The sequence below is a fragment of the Triturus cristatus genome, chromosome 11 (genome assembly GCF_964204655.1).
Source record: "Triturus cristatus chromosome 11, aTriCri1.1, whole genome shotgun sequence".
Lineage (NCBI taxonomy): Eukaryota > Metazoa > Chordata > Amphibia > Caudata > Salamandridae > Triturus > Triturus cristatus.
In genome coordinates, this window is record NC_140594.1 from 925135084 (window position 1) to 925154247 (window position 19164).

The 19164-nt window shown below is 44.9% G+C and overlaps 1 protein-coding gene across 2 annotated transcripts; it reads left to right on the forward strand.

The window, feature by feature from the left end:
- Positions 1-7585: 7585 nt before the first annotated feature.
- Positions 7586-12429, forward strand: P2RY13 (purinergic receptor P2Y13). Of its 2 annotated transcripts, none has more exons than XM_085633516.1 (3): positions 7586-7670; positions 8858-9667; positions 10724-10944. In XM_085633516.1, exons 2-3 carry the CDS (start codon positions 8860-8862, stop codon positions 10942-10944), a joined length of 1029 nt encoding a protein of 342 aa, XP_085489642.1. In that variant the 5' UTR covers positions 7586-7670; positions 8858-8859. The 2 variants fall into 2 exon arrangements, with proteins under 2 accessions (XP_085489642.1, XP_085489641.1); XM_085633515.1 differs by having other exon boundaries at positions 7601-7670; positions 10734-12429.
- Positions 12430-19164: the final 6735 nt, after the last annotated feature.

Consider the following 19164-nt stretch of genomic DNA (forward strand, 5'->3'; position numbering starts at 1 on the left):
AACTTTCCTAAAAATCATCTTTTGCATAATTTGTAAAACACATATAATTTGGCCAATGAATTACGTTTTCAAGAAATAATACAATACAGCAAAGCTGGGTTTTCTATTTGATCCCTGCACCAGTTCATTCATTAAATGTTTTTATAAATACGGCAGGGCTTTGCAAATGGTATGAATGCTTTACTCTGTGTGGTAAGTAGCGCTTTTAAATTGTGTTGCAGCAGAGATGTGGAAATTATAAACAATTCTTGTCACACTTGTGCACATTGTGCACCACACTATGCACCATGGCCTTGCTAACTTTAAGGCACCATTTTAAGATATGTTTTTCAATGCTAGAAGTAGGCTCTAAACTTTTCAAGTGCATTTTAGTTTGGCATTTAAAAGCTAAAAGTTGTCTTACAGCAATTAAGGGCTGTTGGGGCAAACATGGTGCCATGTTTTATCAAATCTCTCATGCTAATGCAAGGCCACCGAGTGCTCCACATGTTTATTTGACTTGTTTTTGGCACCTGTGCATTTTTACTGAGGACTTCACTAAAAGTCAAATATGCCACTTGGGATTTGCCCATCATTCATTTTATTTTAGGGTCCTTAGCAGAAGCACTGGGGGTGTTTAGCATACGCTCAGGACCAAGACATCCAAATATGCCAGCAATTCATTCATATAAATGTAAAGGTTTGGGCAAACCATATAAAAAGTGGACTTTTCCCTTCAGCCACGTTAACTTTTAGGAATAGGATGAGTTGTTTTACATTGAAAAAGATGCAACTCATATTAGTTTGTGATGGTGCAAAGCACTGAGAGGTATACAAATTAAGCTTCTGAATCAATATATACATATGGCATCAATAAAAGATACACTTTCCACTTTGACAAATTTGAATGGTGTGAATTATAAACGGAAAGTGATATACTTTTAAAGAAGAGTGGATTGTTTTATGAAATCTTACTAGTGTGTTTGGTGAAAAGCATAATGTTTTCTATTTATTGTTTTATAATTTTATAGCCTTGTATACACAATAAAATAAATACATACATACTTGAAGATATGTTTGCATACAATAAAATGAATACATGTTCCCTTTCCTTTCATGTGATAGCTTTCTCTGTGCACCTTGCCTCATTAGAGTGGCAGCAGTTTCAAAATGCCAATTACATCAACAACTATTGTTTTTTGTTTTTCTAAATCTTGCATAGCTTCAACATTGGTGTTAACTTCATTTTTGTTTATCATTGCCATGTCCTGAAGGGCTGTCTGCTTAGTACCTTATGCCATCCAAGCTGCCAAATAAAGTAGGTGTCCCTAAGGGTAGCCCTAATATTTTAGTTTATTCATTATGATCTTTGGGTGTCCTTATACTTGACGTTTACTCTATTTAGCAGTGACGATTTACTATGCACTAGCATATGTTATGCCTGTAATATAAAGAGTTCCCCCATTCAAAACTATTTTCTAATTTAAAGATAGCTAGACAACATCTTTGGCTCTATGCAGTAATTCCTACTTAGTACTTGTTGTACTTCATGTGAGCAAAAATACACATCACTGCTCTCCTTCCCTGCCTCTCTCACCACCACTCATGTTTTATGTACCCTGTTGGAGTTAGCCGTTTCAGCAGGGCCATCCTCAAACTGTGTCTTCACCCTCCTGTTTTCTGAATGCATTTGTGTTGACTTTTAGGTCTCTGTACACTTTACCAATGCTAACCAGTGCTAAAGTGTGTGTGCACTCTCCCTTAAACATGACGAAATTGGCTTACAACCAGATGGCACATTCAGTTTACATGTAAATCTCTAGTAAAGTGGTCCTACAAGTACCCAGGACCTGTAAGTTAAAGGCTACTAGTGGGTTCTGTAGCAGTCCCTGTGCCACCAATTAGCCATCGACACGAGAACCGCCAGGCGGGCTCCCGGGAGCACTGCAGGCGGGCACCGCCAGAGAGGCTGCAGGGAGGAATCCACAGGTAACTTTGCCAATTAGCATGGCCGGTGTTTCGTGCAATGGGGACTTTATCCCACAAAGCTAAGCAGCCTGCTTTATTATGAATGTAAATCTCCATGTGTAATCAGATGCGGTCACTGGAGTGCAGAGATCCAATATGGCCGACAGATGAGGCGCTCCGACCGGGAGCTCCCCGGCTAGGGATTGACTTTTTGGCTTAAATCCCCTAGAATCTTGCCCCTCCGTGGACCTTTTTCACTCGCCTGTGCTCTTATGACTGCGATCCTCAGATTCTCCTATTTCCCAGGTTTTAAACTTTGAGACCTGCCTCTGCAACCTCTGTGGGACCGTTTGTTGTGCCGTCGAACGTGGAGACCTAGCGTTGTGACAGATGCCTGGTGGAGCTACCTAGGCAGCTATAAGGGAGAATGGCTGCGGATCACCTCCTCGGCCGTCACCTAACCAGCCGGACATAGGGTGAACTTTCCTTCCTCTCACAGTTTCCCTCTACCCCTGCCTGTTGAGAACGCACGAGGATCTGCCGATGATTGATGCAAGTACGAGCTGCCGACGCCTGATAGAGTTGCATGGGTCGCTATGGAGGGGATGGCTGGGGATCTACCCTCCGGCCGCCTCCTGCCTTTCCCGGGTTTAACCTCAGTGGCCTGACCCCCTGCTTCGCCTTCCGGATTAGTGACTGGGACAAGCGAGTGTTTGTTTCCCCCAGCATGGGTGCAGCTGAGGGAGTTCCACGGCACTACAATCTAATTGCCCCCAAGCTTGTTTTTTACTTCTCGAGTCGGGGTAAGAGCGCTCTCTTGGGCCCCGCTAATGCCTCCCGGATAAGAAAATAAACTGAAACACTGAATTCACTGTTGCTTGGTATCCATTCTGCTCTACTTCTGGGGTAGATGTCAATATCGGCTTTTCGTTCGGACTTTTGTTTTTCCCACAATTTCCGCCATCTTGTTTACGAAGCTATCGGGGTCCTTTTCCTGGATCCGCCAACTTGCGGTTTTCAACAGTCCCCCTGATTGACTCATGCCGTGGGTCAGTGACCTGTGCCGCCGAAGTGACCATTGCCCTATGTCGACCTCCTCTGAGTCTGCTACACCCCTCTCTTCTTGTTTGGCATTGGGAAGCATCCTTTCGGCCCCTCCTTCTCTCCCCTTCCATATCTAATTTTCTACCCGTCTCAGTGAAGAAGTCCAGCACTGGCTGTTGTTGATCCCTGCACCCTCTCCGGTTTGTTTGACTCACTTAATCTGACCTTTATGGTACCCCATGAAGTTCTCTTCTCCATGTCCGGTCTCCCACACTTGATCCGTATTCAAACCCTTGTACTTTTTCCCCCTCTACCATCTATGCCCCTTATGACTTGTTTTCCATGTTATCATATTTGCTCTATTAACGGATGTATTTATGCAACACTGTTTCTTCTCTATTCTGTTTTTCTCTAGTAATTCACATAACTATGTAACACTGTTCTTTTGTAACAATATTCCTCATGTAAAGCGCTCCGATACCTCTGGGTCTAGCCAGCGCTTTATAAAACTCTTCAAAAAAATAAATAAATGTTAAACATGTCTCAGGCCTGAAGTTGCAGCCTGTATATCTGTTAGAAATGGGGTCTCTAGTTGGCAATGGTTTGCATCTTTGTCCAAATAGAGACCCTTCCTTCTAGTCAGGATAAGGTGGAAGCACTACTGAAATAACCCCTGCTCATCCCCTTGGTAGCTTGGCATGAGCAGTCAGGCTTAACTCAGAGGCACGGTGTGAAGCATTTACAGTGAAAAAACTCCAACCAGACACCACACCAGTCTTAGAAAAACTAACCAATATTTATCTGTGTAAACAAGACCAAAACGATAAGAAGCCAACATAGAGTAATCCAAAATATGCACTTTGCAAGAATGACTTTAAAATACACTTCCTTTAGGTCAGTAGCTCTGTCCAGGGGTACCAGAGTGCTGAAAACAATAGAATACAACAGTTTCGGCCGACCGTGCCGGTGCCCGCCGGCATTAGTGCCAGCAGACTTGTAACAGTACCTTAGGATGCGGCCAATCGCATTGGTACGGGCCGGTCGTGGCAACCATCTCGGTTGTGATGTGATGTGAAGCGTAGTGGTGCGACGTGCGGTGACCTCATCTTGCTGTGCAGGCAAAGGCTTGGTGGCGGTCGCCAAGCTGTGTCGTGAAACCAGGGCTGCTGTGTTAGTGGCAGCACTGACAGGTCAGAGTGCAAGTGACAGTGCCGGTTGATGGGAGCTGCCGTTGATCGACCCAGACTGTGGTAAGGGATGGGGCAGTGCATCGTGTGACTTATGAGCGGTGCCCCCAAACCACAGTGTAGTCACAGGTGTCGAGGTCAGCATGCAGCGACGTTATCGGTGAGACCAAGGTCTCGACCTCCCCAGTGGCTGTCTGAAGAGAATTCACATCCCCTGACCCCTTCACTCCAAAGCCAGATAGTCTATCCACAACCCACACAGGATGGCTAAGCATGAAAATACCTACTTTCTAAAAGTGGCATTTTCAAACACAGAACAAAGAAATCATCTTTATTAAAAGATGCATTTCTAAATTCTGAGTTCAGGCATATTAATCTCCATTTCTCCATCTTGTCCCAATGGGAAGATATACTCGTAAAATGTTTACAAAGTATTCCCCATTCTATCCTATGGGACAGATAGCCTTTCAACTTGAAAAACAAAATATATTGTATTTCACTATCAGGACATGTCACACACACCAGTACATGTCCTACCTCTCAAATACACTGCACCCCGCCCACAGGGGTACCTTGGGCCTACCTTAGGGGTGACTCACATGTAATAGAAGGGAAGTTTGGGACTTGTGGGTGCACTTGCCAAGTCAACATGGCAGTAAAAAGTGTGTGCAGACACTGCAGTGGCAGGTCTAAGAACCCTTTGAAAGGCTGCTCGTGTGGGTGGCACAATCAATGCTGCAGGCCCACTAGCAGCATTTGATTTACAGGCCCTGGCACTCTCAGTGCACTTTACTAGGGACTTATCAGTAATTCAAATATGCCAGTCATGGAAACACCAATCTATAATACAATTTACAATAGGAGCACTTGCACTTTAACATTGGACAGCAGTGAGAAAGTGCACAGAGACGCTAAACCAGTCAAAACCAGGATGCCAGAAAGCAAAAAGACAGGGAAAAACACGGCAAAAGATGCCAGGTCTAACAATGTGCAGTATTAAACTGCCATTCTATCATTGCAAAATAAACTTTTTGCAAAGTCTAAACCTTTTTAATACATATAAATCACCACTAAGGTAGGCCCTATACAGCTGATAGGCAAAATGCAGAGTATTTAAAAAGTGGGACATGTGCTTTTAACTTTTACATGTCCTGGCAGTGAAAAACTCATACATTCATTTTTCAGTACGGCAAGGCTTGCCTCTCCCAAACAATAATATTGGGTTACCTTAAATCATTTAATAAGTGATAACTTTCAATTGGGAGCAGGTAGGAAGGTGGATATTGGTCGTTAAAGAATTGTAATTAAAAACACTCTTCAATGGTAAAGTTAGCTTTTAATTCACAATTCTGAAAATACTACTTCTAGAAAGTTGGCACATTCTTGTCCTAGCAATTTGGCAGCTTCTAGCCTGCATTCTGGGGTATTCTGCCAATTGGTATTTGGGTATTAGTTCCAGACAGTGGGACAAAGGGGGAATAGCTGTTGGCAGGATGGGCCATCTCTGGATTGATAAGGGGGCGGAGCTGTCACCTACCACACTTACACGTTACACATTAGTCTTTTGTGTCCCCAGGCGAACTGTGCCTGGTTAGGGAGGAAGGACATTCCAAACACCACTGTGGGGGAAGCACTCTAGAACTTTTTCCCACTGAAAAGTGGGCACTAGGTATGAATATTGGACCCTCAGATCCAACTCTTCAGTACACATCAGGACCTGTGGAAGTTTCAGAAGGACTGCTATGCTGCTCTGCTGCAAAAAGGATTGCTGCTCTGCCACCCTGCTACCCTGCTGCCCTGCTGCTTGAGTGAGAAGGATTGGACCTGCACCGGGAACTCAGGACCCTCAGAATGACTCAAAGGGTTAGATGGCAAGCGTCCTGATCAGAGCCTCAGGGACAGAAAAGGCTCTAATCTTCTTGAACTCTGCACATTGACTCTTCCTGCTGTAAGTCCTGCCTCCAAGTTGTGCCAGCCCAGTCTTGGACACATGGAAGTGAACCTGAAGGAGCTCTGCCAGCCCTGCTGTTGTCTATTGGGCAGTACTGCACCATGCAATGCATCTCCTCACAGCTCTGCATCGAAACCTCCGCTCACACTGCATCTCTGATGCAAGACCCAGCAGTTCTTCAAAACCACCACTGCATGACACATCCTCGATGCAGGACCTCACAATGGAGTTGGCAACTCCTCAGAACCGCCACTGTGGGGTGCATCCTTGACACAGGACCTCACATTGCTACCTGGAATTACCACTGTGTGAAGCACCTTGGTGCAGGACCTTGCATTGCTGCCTACAGCTCTTTAGAACCACTGCTGCACAATGCATCCTCAACGCAGGATCTCTCAATGCTCCACAACCAAGATTTAATGTACTTTGTTCAGAGGGCCTAACTGGGCTCTTGTATCCCCCCAATGCTACATCACGGTTGACCTGAACTTTTGACTTTGTCATAGATTGTGTGACCAGATAACCACAGTTGACGCTTTGTGCCTTTAAGCACTATTTTTACTTAAATCTTTACAACTGCATATCTCTGGTTCTACTTGGTGGATTTTTGTTGTTTTGTTGTCAAATAATTTATTAAGTGTAACTGTATTTTTCTAAATTGGTGTCGTGATTTTCTTGTGTTGCGTTTTCTCTTTCTATAAGAGTTGTTCCCGCTGAATATGTACGCAAAGACCAAGGGCTGGATCACAAAACATTTTTGACTGGTGCTATTACATGCATTTAGTGGTAAGCAGAGGGATTGATTGATGCAAACACCTTTCACCAGCAAACTGTAAAAGCTGTTATGTGTTGGTAATAATGTGTGAAAAGAATATTTTTACATGTGTGAAGTGTTTTTGTTCTGTTTCCTTTTGTACTGTGTTACTAAATTGTGCTATTTTCGTGTTGTTTTGTGTTGCATTCTGTTTTAACTGTTTTATTATGCAGTGCACTGTTCCGGTTTAGTTGTGCTGTTATGTTGCTCTGATGTATGCTATTGTGTTTTGTCATATTGTGCTCTGATTTTACTTTAGATGTGGCAACACATGCTGCTACATTTCCAGCCAAAATCAGCATGCTCATTTAAACTTCCCGTGACAAGCATCCATTAAGAACAGTCCATGGTGGGAATATTTAGCTTTTCCAGCTCTTAAAATAGTTAACACTTGTCAATCCCAAATTGTAGCAGATGCCATGATTTAAATTAGCACACCATTGCTCACATATGTGGTACATGCCCTCAAGTTCTCACTTCATGAAATGTGGTCCCTTTTTTTAAATTAGGCCATCTGTTCCTGTAAAATTAATAGTTCCTGAAATCACATATTGGGAGGGAGGTGCCAGTCTGTGTGGTGCTCAAAATGAGGAAGTAAATTTGTTAATAAAGCAGGAAACTGGAACAAAAGCAAACAGCTGCCTAACCAAATATCAAATTTGCTCCAGTAAAGAAGAAACCAGACACCTCGCAAACGGCAACAGTGCCAAGATTGATGCAGAAAAAGGTAAAAACGTTTATTTTTCATCATTCCAACTGTATATTTATTTAATTAAACTATAGACTAAGGCCTCACTTAGACTTTGGGGACACCTGAAAATCCTCAAATTTCTGGAAGAAATTCTATCTAATTAATGTCTAAAGTGTAAAACAATATCCTTACGGTGGAGGAAATTTAGCTTGTGGATTCTACTTCAGGTAACTCACCAAAAATTGTTGGATTTTCAGTTCCGTCTGAACTCTAGATGATGCTATAGAAAGGCTAGCATTATTTTGTAAGGTGCAACATAATAAATTATTGTGAACAAGTAGAGAAGCCCTTTAATAAAGGCTTGATGAATGAATGCAAATCCTACTTGAAAACTCTCCACATAACCTTTATTTTTAAGCTAAAAGCAACTGTGTTCATGCAATGAGAGTGAGATTACATAAAATGTGGCTTTTGTGTAAAACACATTTTATTTAAATCAGTAAAAGTGACCCTTCTCTATTCTGCAAGTTAGAAATAGCTCCTTTTCAAGACACATTTGAATCTGTTTTTCATTCATATTTGTAACCAATTTTGCAATTATTCAGTCTCATTTATTAGAAAAGAGATGTGAAGTGTATTGGGATATTTAATTTAATATACATAGCTTGATCCTCTTTCTATGGATGGAAGGATGCAAAGGAATAATTGATATTTAGTGAGCATTTAAAAATTACAATAACAAGAAGTATTAAAATTAATAAAATACCAGCAAATTTCCACTTTTACCACTGACTACAAAGGCTGATTTGAAGGTTTGGTTTTGAGTACGCAAAAGCCATAAGCTGATAAGATATTCAAATATTAAACATTTTGGCCAGAAACATTTTTGAAAAGTATTATCTCATGTGTACCACAATCCGACACTTTCCCTTTTCTTTTTGTAAGTAGTTTATTATTATATTTTTATACGATATCAATACAGGATTGTAATTCATAAGGAGAAATACACCTGTACATCATTATATTATCAAACGTCCCATAAATAATTCTATAGTTTAACAATTAATATGGGCAAGGGACAAATATTTGCCATATTTCATTGCAAAATTTATTTTTGTTTACCGATATTCACAAGAAGTAATAAATGGTGCATTATTTATCATATCCACATGTCGAACAACATGACACTAAATACCTTTTCTGATTTTTTTTTTTATTCCTAGCAATGAACACGACTCTTTACAACCTTTCAAATGAGACATCATCTTTTGCAACCAGCTGCAAAAGGGACACGACAATCAGCCATATTGTGTTTCCTATTCTGTACACTGTGCTGTTCTTCATTGGGCTTATTTTGAATGCTTTATCCATTTGGGTCTTCTTCCAGGTTCCCAGCACATCAATTTTCATTGTCTACCTGAAGAACACTTTAGTTGCTGACCTTGTGATGACCCTAATGCTACCCTTCAAAATAGTCACTGACTCAGGGATAGCCACATGGCAACTCAAGGCGTTTGTTTGTCGCTTCTCAGCTGTGATCTTCTATGAGATGATGTACATCAGCATTATCCTGCTTGGGCTTATAGCACTTGATCGATTTCTGAAGATCGCGCAGCCATTTGGAAAGACCCAGATGCAAAACGTGACCCATGCCAAGATCATTTCCGCGTGTGTATGGCTGGTGATATTTGGCATCTCGCTTCCAAACATCATTTTATCAAGTAAGAAAGCTACACCTTCCTCTGTGAAGAAATGCTCTTCTCTGAAAACAGAGTTGGGCCTGCGATGGCACTCCGCAGTCAACTATGTGTGTCAGGTCATCTTCTGGACGGTCTTCATACTCATAATCCTGTTCTACACAATTATCAGCAAGAAGGTCTATGAATCCTACAGGAACTTCAAGAGGAAGGCCAGGGAGACCAAAAACAGGATGAAGGCTAAAGTGTTCATTGTCGTAGCCGTGTTCTTCGTGTGTTTTGGCCCATTCCATTTTACAAGAGTGCCATACACGCTGAGCCAGACTGGAGGAATCTGTCAAGAATTCCTGTCATACAAGGGAAACACGCCCTTATGTAAACAGGAGAGCTGTTACATAACTCAAGGAAAACACGCCCTTATGTAAACAGGAGAGCTGTTACATAACTCAAGGGAAACACGCCCTTATGTAAACAGGAGAGCTGTTACATAACTCAAGGGAAACACGCCCTTATGTAAACAGGAGAGCTGTTACATAACTCAAGGAAACACGCCCTTATGTAAACAGGAGAGCTGTTACATAACTCAAGGAAAACACGCCCTATAAAGGGAGGAACCGGGAGGTACAACGCTGTCGGATATTGTGTTCACACCGACGTACCTGCTTCATGAAGAGCAGTGTTCCGGAGTGGTGCTCCAGTAAGGCAAGAACGGAGGTAGGTCGAGTCGTTACTCCCTGGGCCGTGTCTTGCCCCATCGTCACCTGTGAAGGACCCGGAAGCTCTACCGGTCAACCATTGAGCTTCGCTTTTTGACTCGGCTGAGTCCAAGCGCAGTGGCGCTTTTGCTGGTTGGAGTCGTAACTCCCAGCCCGACCAGAGACACAGGGACTGCCAGCTGTAACGCACACCAGGAGGTGTTTGCCGCGTTACAGACTCGGAAGTCCACAGGATCGATCGAGCGGCTGCTCTCGGTTCAGTCTTCTTGCTTGTGATTGGGGTATTGGTGACGCATCACCAGGAGGTGACTCCGCGTCCCGGTGCAGTCTGAGGAAGAGGTTGAGCGGCTGCTCCCTTCAGGTAGAGACCCCGGCTGGGTGTTTCCCTGACTCCTCAATTCTCCCCAACACTCTTCGTGCCCCTCACAGCCTACCGATTGGCATTGTCGGCCATTTCATTTCTGCCCTCTGTTGGCATACGCCGGGACCGGCGTATATGCAGAGGACGGTTAGGACCATCCGTGCTGTGGGCTGGTAACGTACTTAGCCTGGAGGATTCCAGTGACTATAACTTGTTTATTCTTTGTATTCTATTTGCCTTCATTAAAACAACTAACCCTTCACTAGTGGTTGCGTCCTCATTGTCGTGTCTGTTAAACGATCCTGAGACGTTCAGGGCGTTACAGAATCCCAGACTGCACAGTCCAAAACCAATTGTTTCTGGCAAAGGAGAGTACTCTTTGGTTGGCAGCTAGCAATATCTGCATGGATCCACTGATCTACATTTTTTTGTGCAAGCCATTTCGGGAAAATCTTTTGAACACGACATTTAGAAAGGCTAAAAACTTAAGTATGGACACGGCAGCCACAGAAATCAACAACGAAACAACAATGTAAAACATTAAAACAATTATTCATAAACATTTCTATTTCTTATATTTCCAGTAGAAAAATAGGACTGTCATCAATGAGACTTTGCCTGTCCATTCTGATTTACAAATTTGTTATAGACATTGTGTTCCAGGTAGTCATAAGCTTCGATCAGAGAACCTTTCACTATTGTGTAACTGTGTTGTGTTTGGGACATCTATTGTACATCAGTGTCAAAACAGAAGGCTCAGCAGCAGGGGTGTCCAACGTAGGTCCAAGAGGGAAGACTCCATGCCACATTTTGAAGGTAAGCACATAAGATACATTCTCATTAAATGAATGTAATTAAAACTCATTTACAGTTGTTATTGGTCATTGTTTACCTGGACCTCTGACATTGATCAAGCCCCCCATAATCCGTACTAAGCACCCCGATATAGAAGTATGTTGCTACAGATAAAAGAAAAATCAGCGAAACCATTCTCACTCAGTATAGTTAGCTTGCAGAACCATGTTTTGTCAATGATGCATAAATTCTGCAGTTGCAGAAATAGAGACGGAAGAATGCGGTTTGCCAACTAAGCAAACATGTGTAAAAGTTTTTTTAAAACGAAAATGCCATGTTAGGTACAATCCCCCTATATGTGTATAGGACACGAGCATGGTATTCAATACCTAAAGTAAACCCAAAAATGCAACGTAGATGCAAAAGCGATCTGAAGCTGTTCGCATCAAGCTTGTGTTGCAGTATTTCTTTTTTCTTCCTAGTATGTCAGCTCTCAAGCACCATCATGTTCTGCCTTCTCCTCCTAGCTTTAAAATGTAATTTTTTTAATTAGTCCTGTACCTCACATCAAACTAAGCAATATTGTGGAGTAATAACATCAAGGAAACAATATAGCATGCATTACAAAATAAGTTTTGCGTTTTTTATGCAATTGTATTTATTTGTTGTATTTGTAAATAAATTCAGTATCACAAATTGACATTTAGATCCTGATATTGAAATGTTCTCCTTTTATGTTCAAGCGCAGATGCACATTTGTACTGCATGGGTGAAAGGTTCTCTTAGTCTTAAGAAAAGGACATTTTGGTTCATGATGCACCAACCTTTGCACCTACACTCAAATAGTGTGACATATCACTTTCCCTAAGGGTGCAAATGAGGGGATTTTCCAGCATTAATGAAGATTGATATTTCCTCGAGTGGTTGTCTGCTTCACTTTCTAAAACAACATGTTAAAATGTTGCCTTTTCTTAGTAAGTGCTCAATTAATATTCGTTTCCATGCAAGAAAAGTAGGGCACTCCTAAAAATAAATTTCCATATATTGTAGATTTTGAACATTTGCTTAAGAAGCAGTAATAATGCTATAATGATACTTATATTATTTGTCATAGACGTGCATTTATCTGTCATTTTGTTATTGGATTCAATTATTAAGAACGTTTTAAAACTGTGGGAAGGTGTTAAGTCGAGTGTAAGGTTAAAAATAAAACTGCTTTAACTCTTAATGTATCCAGTGCTCACAACCAAACAAGTAGGTGAAATCATATTCTGTAGGTACTGTTGAAAAGTATGGAGGCAACGGATTGGTTAGGGGATGTCTTGTCATAAGAGAAGCTCTTCCCAGTTGCTCATTGGCCAACAGTCACCTTTATTGAGGTTGGCAGAGGGATGCTGACTGCCTGTGCTTGTCTCCATCTCAACACCCCACTGCCATCTCTGACTCAGCTTGAAGAGCTGGTTAATCTTCTACAGGTGAGGGTGATGAGTAGGCATTGCCCTATGGTGGATATGCCTGGTTCTACACATCCAGCTTCTGTGGTGCTGTCCTATGGCCGCCTACCTGGCCTTTGCATGCGTCACAGGCACATCACCTCCTCCACCCTTCTCTCCTCTCCCTTCTATTGATCCAGAGCTGTGCTCCTCCCGACAAGTGGTCCTGAAACACACACAAAATTGTAGATGGGGAGTTAGCGGATTACTGTGAATTTTTCCCATTAGATCATTTCCCCTATTAGCAGAGAAGTCCGTTGTTTAGAATTTTTCTTGATAAGTCATTGTGGTGCTTAATTTGAGCCGGTGGTTTCCGGCGCTCGGCACCTGCACTTAATTGTCAATGCCACACTTATGACACTCTGCCACATGGTGGCGCTACACATTTAATTTAGAGATGAGCAGAAAAATGGTGGTTTATTGATTAGTCTACCATTAAAATTACTAACACCTAACTCCCCAGCCATTCCTCTAGCTTTGGGGACCTGGAATAATCTAAACTGTCGCACTTGCAGGTGAGAGAGATAGTTAGTAGTTGTTTTGGTCCTGTCTTTAGCGAGCTGCAGTGGCCTCCTGGTCAGGGCCCTGGTACTTATTATATTACTAACTAAGCACTGATCGTTAAAAAGATAACCAGTGAAATGTATTCAAGGAAGGGAACACAAAGGTGATTTCTATACATGCAATGTAGTGTTGTTTTTCCAGTCTGTCTCAATAACAGGGCCTATGATGCCGCTGCTCATCTGTGGACTTCTCAGTTTGAGGTCAGCCTCTCGTTTGAAGGTCTGAAAGACTGGAGTCCATCTTTGACAGTCTCAATGAAGCCAAGGTTTTTCTGTGTCCCAGTTTATACAATCAATCAATCAATCATAGGCATTTGTATAGCGCACTGCTCACCCGGAGGGTCTTAAGGCGCTGGGGGAGGGGGGAACGCTACTGCTCGAACAGCCAGATCTTGAGTTGCTTCCTGAAGGCGAGATGGTCTTGCGTTGTCCGGAGGTGGATGGGGAGGGAGTTCCATGTCTTGGCTGCCAGGTAGGAGAAGGATCTTCCTCCGGCGGTGGCTCTGCGGATGCGAGGGACGGTGCGAGAGCGAGGCTGGCGGAGCGGAGCTGGCGGGTGGGCTTGTGGAAGGTCAGGCGGCTGCTGAGGAACTTGGGGCCCAGGTCGTGGAGGGCCTTGTGTGCGTGGGTGAGGAGTCGGAACGTGATTCTTTTGTTGACGGGGAGCCAGTGCAGGTCTCTCAGGTGTCCGGAGATGTGGCTGTGTCGGGGGATGTCCAGGATGAGTCGTGCTGAGGCGTTCTAGATCCATTGGAGTTTCTTTTGGAGTTTGGCGGCGGTGCCGGCGTAGAGGGCGTTCCCGTAGTCCAGCCGACTGGTGACGAGGGCCTGGGTGACCGTCTTCCTGGTCTCAGTGGGGATCCACCGGAAGATCTTTCGAAGCATGCACAGGGTGTTGAAGCATGAAGACGAGACGGCGTTGACTTGTCTGGTCATCGAGAGGGAGGAGTCCAGGATGAAGCCTAGGTTGCGTGCGTGGTCCGTTGGCTTGGGGGTGGCTCCCAGGGCGGGGGGCCACCAGGAGTCGTCCCAGGCGGAGGGTGATGATCCCAGGATGAGGACCTCCGTCTTGTCTGAGTTCAGTTTCAGGCGGCTGTTCTTCATCCATTCGGCGACGTCTTTCATCCCTTCGTGTAGGCTGGCTCTGGCGGTGTCCGGGTCGCTGGTGAGGGAGAGGATCAGCTGGGTATCGTTGGCGTAGGTGATGATCTTGAAGTTGTGTTGATGTGCGATGGTTGCGAGGGGGCTCATGTAGACGTTGAAGAGGGTGGGGCTGAGCGATGACCCTTGTGGAATGCCGCAGATGACTTCAGTGGCCGCTGACCGGAACGGGGGAGGCGGACTCTCTGGGTTCTTCCGGCGAGGAATGAGGTGATCCACTCCAGGGCCTTCTCCTGGATGCCGGTGTTGTTCAGGCGCTGTACCAGGGTGCGGTGGCAGACAGTGTCGAACGCTGCGGAGAGGTCCAGGAGGATGAGGGCCGCAGTTTCCCCGTTGTCCATTAGGGATCTGATGTCGTCTGTGGCTGCGATGAGGGCGGTCTCCATGCTGTGGTTGGCTCGGAAGCCGGATTGCGAGTGGTCGAGGGATCCGTTGGTCTTGAGGAAGGCGGCTAGCTGTCTGTTGACTTTCTTCTCGATGACTTTGGCAGGAAACGGGAGGAGCGAGATGGGGCGGTAGTTCTTGAGGTCGGAGGGGTCTGCAGTTGGTTTCTTCAGCAGGACACTGATCTCGGCGTGTTTCCATCACTCCGGGAAGGTGGCGGTGTTGAAGGAGGCGTTGATGATGTCGCGGAGGTGGGATGCGATGATGTGGTCGGCCGTGTTGAAGATGTGGTGTGGGCAGGAGTCCGTAGGGGATCCGGAATGGATGGTGTTCATTGTGCGTGTTGTGTCTTCAGTGCTGACTGGGGTCCAGGTGCGGAGGGTGGCGGTGGGGGGCATCGGTTCGGTGGTGGGGTTCGTGGTTGGTGGGCCGAAGCTGTTGTGAATGTTGGCGATCTTGTCGTGGAAGAAGGCTGTGAGGGAGTCGCAGAGGTCTTGCGAGGGAGTGATGTCATTGTTTCCGGCGTCGGGGTTGGAGAGCTCTTTGACGATGCTGAAGAGTTCCTTGCTGTTGTGGGTGTTGTTGTTCAGTCGTTCCTTGAAGGCTGTCTTCTTTGTGGCGCGGATCAGTTGGTGGTGTTTGCGGGTGGCGTGTTTGAGGGCCGTCATGTTGTCTGTGGTCTGGTTGGTGCGCCAGGTGTTCTCCAGGGAGCGGCAGTTCTTCTTGGAGGTGATGAGCTCGTCGGTGAACCAGGAGGCTTTCTTGCTGCCGTGTCTGCTGGGGGGTTCTTCTTCAATGGTGCGAGGGCGTCTGTGCAGTTGGTGATCCACTGTGTGAGGTTGTTGGCGGCTTCGTTGGGGTCCGTTGAGCTGGTGGGGGGGTTCTGGCTGAGGAAGGTGGTGAGCTGGTCGCCGGTGATCTTGTTCCAGCTCCTGTGGGGGGCTTGTTGAGGGTGGTGGTGGGTCGTCGTTTTACTGAAGCTGAAGTGGACGCAGCTGTGGTCAGTCCACTGGAGATTGGTGGAGTGGCTGAAGGTGACGTATTTGCTGGATGAGAAGACTGGGTCAAGCGTGTGGCTGGCGTATTGGGTGGGGGTGGTTACCAGTTGCTTGAGTCCGAGGTTGGCCAGGTTGGCCAGCAGAGCAGTGGTGTTGTGGTCCTTGTTGTCCTCCAGGTGGAAGTTGAGGTCCCCCAGGAGGATGTAGTCGGTGGAATTGATGGCGTGCGGGCTGACGAAGTCTGTGATGTCTTTGTTGAACTGTGTGCGTGGTCCCGGTGGTCTGTAGACGAGGGTGCCTCTGAGCGTGGTCTTGGGATCGGTGTGTATCTGGAAGTGGAGGTGTTCGGCGGAGGTGAAGGTGTCATCGGAGTTGGTCGTGATGCGGATGGTGTTCTTGTGGATAATGGCGATGCCTCCTCCTGTCTGGGAGACGCGGTCCTTTCTGGTGATTTTGTAGCCTTCTGGGACGGCGATGGCGACGTCGGGGGCTGAGGAGGCGTTCATCCAGGTTTCCGTCAGGAAGGCGATGTCTGGTGCTGTCGAGTCGAGGAGGTTCCAGAGTTCGACGGCATGCCTGTGAACGGAGCGGGTGTTGAGCAGGATGCACATCAGGTGTTTGTTGCTGGGGCTCGGTTTAGCAGGTGCGGTGTTGGGTCGGAGGCCGGTGAAGCGGCAGGTCAGGCAGGTGAAGGGTCCGTGGGTGCGTCTCGGGGTGGCTCGGTAGCAGGCGGTGTTTCGGCCGGCGTTGAGTGCGTGGAGGGTTTTGGCGTCGTAGATGTGCAGGGGGTCTGGCGCTGGGTGCGGTCCAGGCGCGGACGGGCGCAGACGGGCTTACCTTTGGCGCACCTTCGGCGCTCAATCGGCGCTCCCGCTGCGCGCGTCCGCTGCGCGGTCGCTCTGGGGGCGTCATAAGTAAGGAGCCGGGAGGGAGGAGCAGCTGGGTGGCGGGAGCGGGGCGGCGAATGGAATCACAGGGGGGCGAGGCCGCAGGGAGGCAGCAACGGGAAATTCCAAGAAGCAGCGGGCAGCGGGCAGCGGGCAGCGGGAAATTCCCAGGAGCAGCGGGAAATTCCCAGGAGCAGCGGGCAGCGAGCGAAGGAATCTGCAGGCAGGAGGCGGCAAAGGCAGGCAGGAGCGGCAGCAGTGAGTGGGGCGACCAAGCCCTGTGGAGGGCTGAGCGGTCACACTCTGTGGTCCCCTACGGTCCCCTTAAGTAAGGAGCCGGGAGGGAGGAGCAGCTGGGTGGAGGGAGCGGGGCGGCGAATGGAATCACAGGGGGGCGGGGCCGCAGGGAGGCAGCGGCGGGAAATTCCAAGAAGCAGCGGGCAGCGAGAAATTCCCAGGAGCAGCGGGAAATTCCCAGGAGCAGCGGGCAGCGAGCGAAGGAATCTGCAGGCAGGAGGCGGCAAATGCAGGCAGGAGCGGCAGCAGTGAGTGGGGCGACCAAGCCCTGTGGAGGGCTGAGCGGTCACCCACTGCCTCATGACGTCAAAGCTTATAAGATTTCACTGTGTGCCCATGTTAGTCTGTACATAGACTCTGTACGACTGTTTTAGCCTGTGCCAGGCACATATGTGCACATGTATAAAGGGACCACCCTGAAGATGTTAGTCTGGGTATGAGGTAAGTGATCTAACTTCCATACATGAAGCAGTTACCTCATATCAGGCGAGCACTATGAAGTCTTGACCTATGTCCATGGGGTTTGAAAGACATCCTCACCCCTAATTCACGTGTTTGAGGTGCAGTGGCTTATTCGCAGACCTGCCAACTCAGAAAACTTTTTCAGTGGCTGGGGGTGGGTGGGGCTTTCACTTCGAGTCCAAGAGGGGAAACAGAAGGGGAGGGGCAGTAGGAAGGGGGCGGGGCTTAGAGACTATCATGGCTAAAGACGCATTTTAAGACTCCAACAACAAAGGCTTCTTAAATGTGTGTCCTGCATGGTATAAAAACTACTTAATGGACTTTGAAAGCACAGAGCCTCTGACACACAAGCTGGAAACCTACTTTCATAGGGGATGTGTGCTCACCTTATGATATCAGCTCTTCGTTGGAAGAGCATTTGAAGAGACTCGACATCGTGTGACACACTGTGGAACAATATACATCACAATATAAATAAAGATACAAATAATGATGACCATATATGTTTACATGGCGTCCTACAACGACTATAGCATCCTACACTATCTCCTGGGTAGAATATTCCCTTGTGTGGAGTGCTAAACGCGAATGTGCAAAGGATATGTTAGTGAGTTCAAACGGTATAAAGATAGAATATCGACGGGAAAATATCGACTAGCATTAATATCGTGGTAAGAATATCGACTGTGAAAAATATCGTAATAGAAAATATCTTTGTAAAAAATATCGTTTCTTGAGAATGACAAAAATATTGTCAAGTAAAAATATCGATGAACAGAATATCGTTGATCAAAATGTCGTTTCATATAATATCGACAGAAAAATATAAGTTGTTATAAAATTTATAAAAAAATATGTATTATGTTTTTAAAAAACTTACAAAACTCCTACTAGTAATAATATGTGTTAAAAAATATTTTCTACAAAAGAATTGTTAAAATTTTAGTAGCGGGTTATTGGTATTATAGGGGATAAGGGTGGGTAGTAATTTAAAATGTGGTTTTTACAAAATTTCTAAAATATAAAAATATTAGAAAATAATTAAGAAATCGAAATTTTAATTAGAAATTTCGATTTGTTCACGAAATTAAATTTGTAATTAAATTTTAAAATTCCCCCAAAAAATTTTAGGAGCGGGTTATTGGTATTATAGGGGATAAGGGTGGGTAGTAATTTAAAATTTGGTTTTTACAAAATTTCTAAAATATAAAAATATTAGAAAATAATTAAGAAATCGAAATTTTAATTAGAAATTTCGAATTGTTCACCAAATTAAATTCGTAATTAAATTTTAAACTTCCCCCAAAAAATTTTAGGAGCGGGTTTTTGGTATTATAGGGGATTAGGGTGGGTAGTAATTTAAAAATGTCATGTTTTAAAAGTGTAGAAAATATTAATAAATTAGAAATTTATCATGAAATCAAAATTTAACTTCGAAATTTTAAATTTTACATGAAATTTATTTTTTAATATTAATAAAAAATATTAAATTAATATTGAAGAAGCGTTATTTTATTATAGGGTAATAGGGTATAAAAATAATTTAGATAGAAAAATTTATATTGTTTACTAACCTGCACATTTCCTGACTTATGTTGGATTGGAGTTAGAATAGTAATTTGTTATGGTTTACTATGCAGCACTTTCCCTGACTTATGTTGGATTGGAATTAGAATAGTAATTTATTATGGTTTACTATCCAGCACTCTCCCTGAC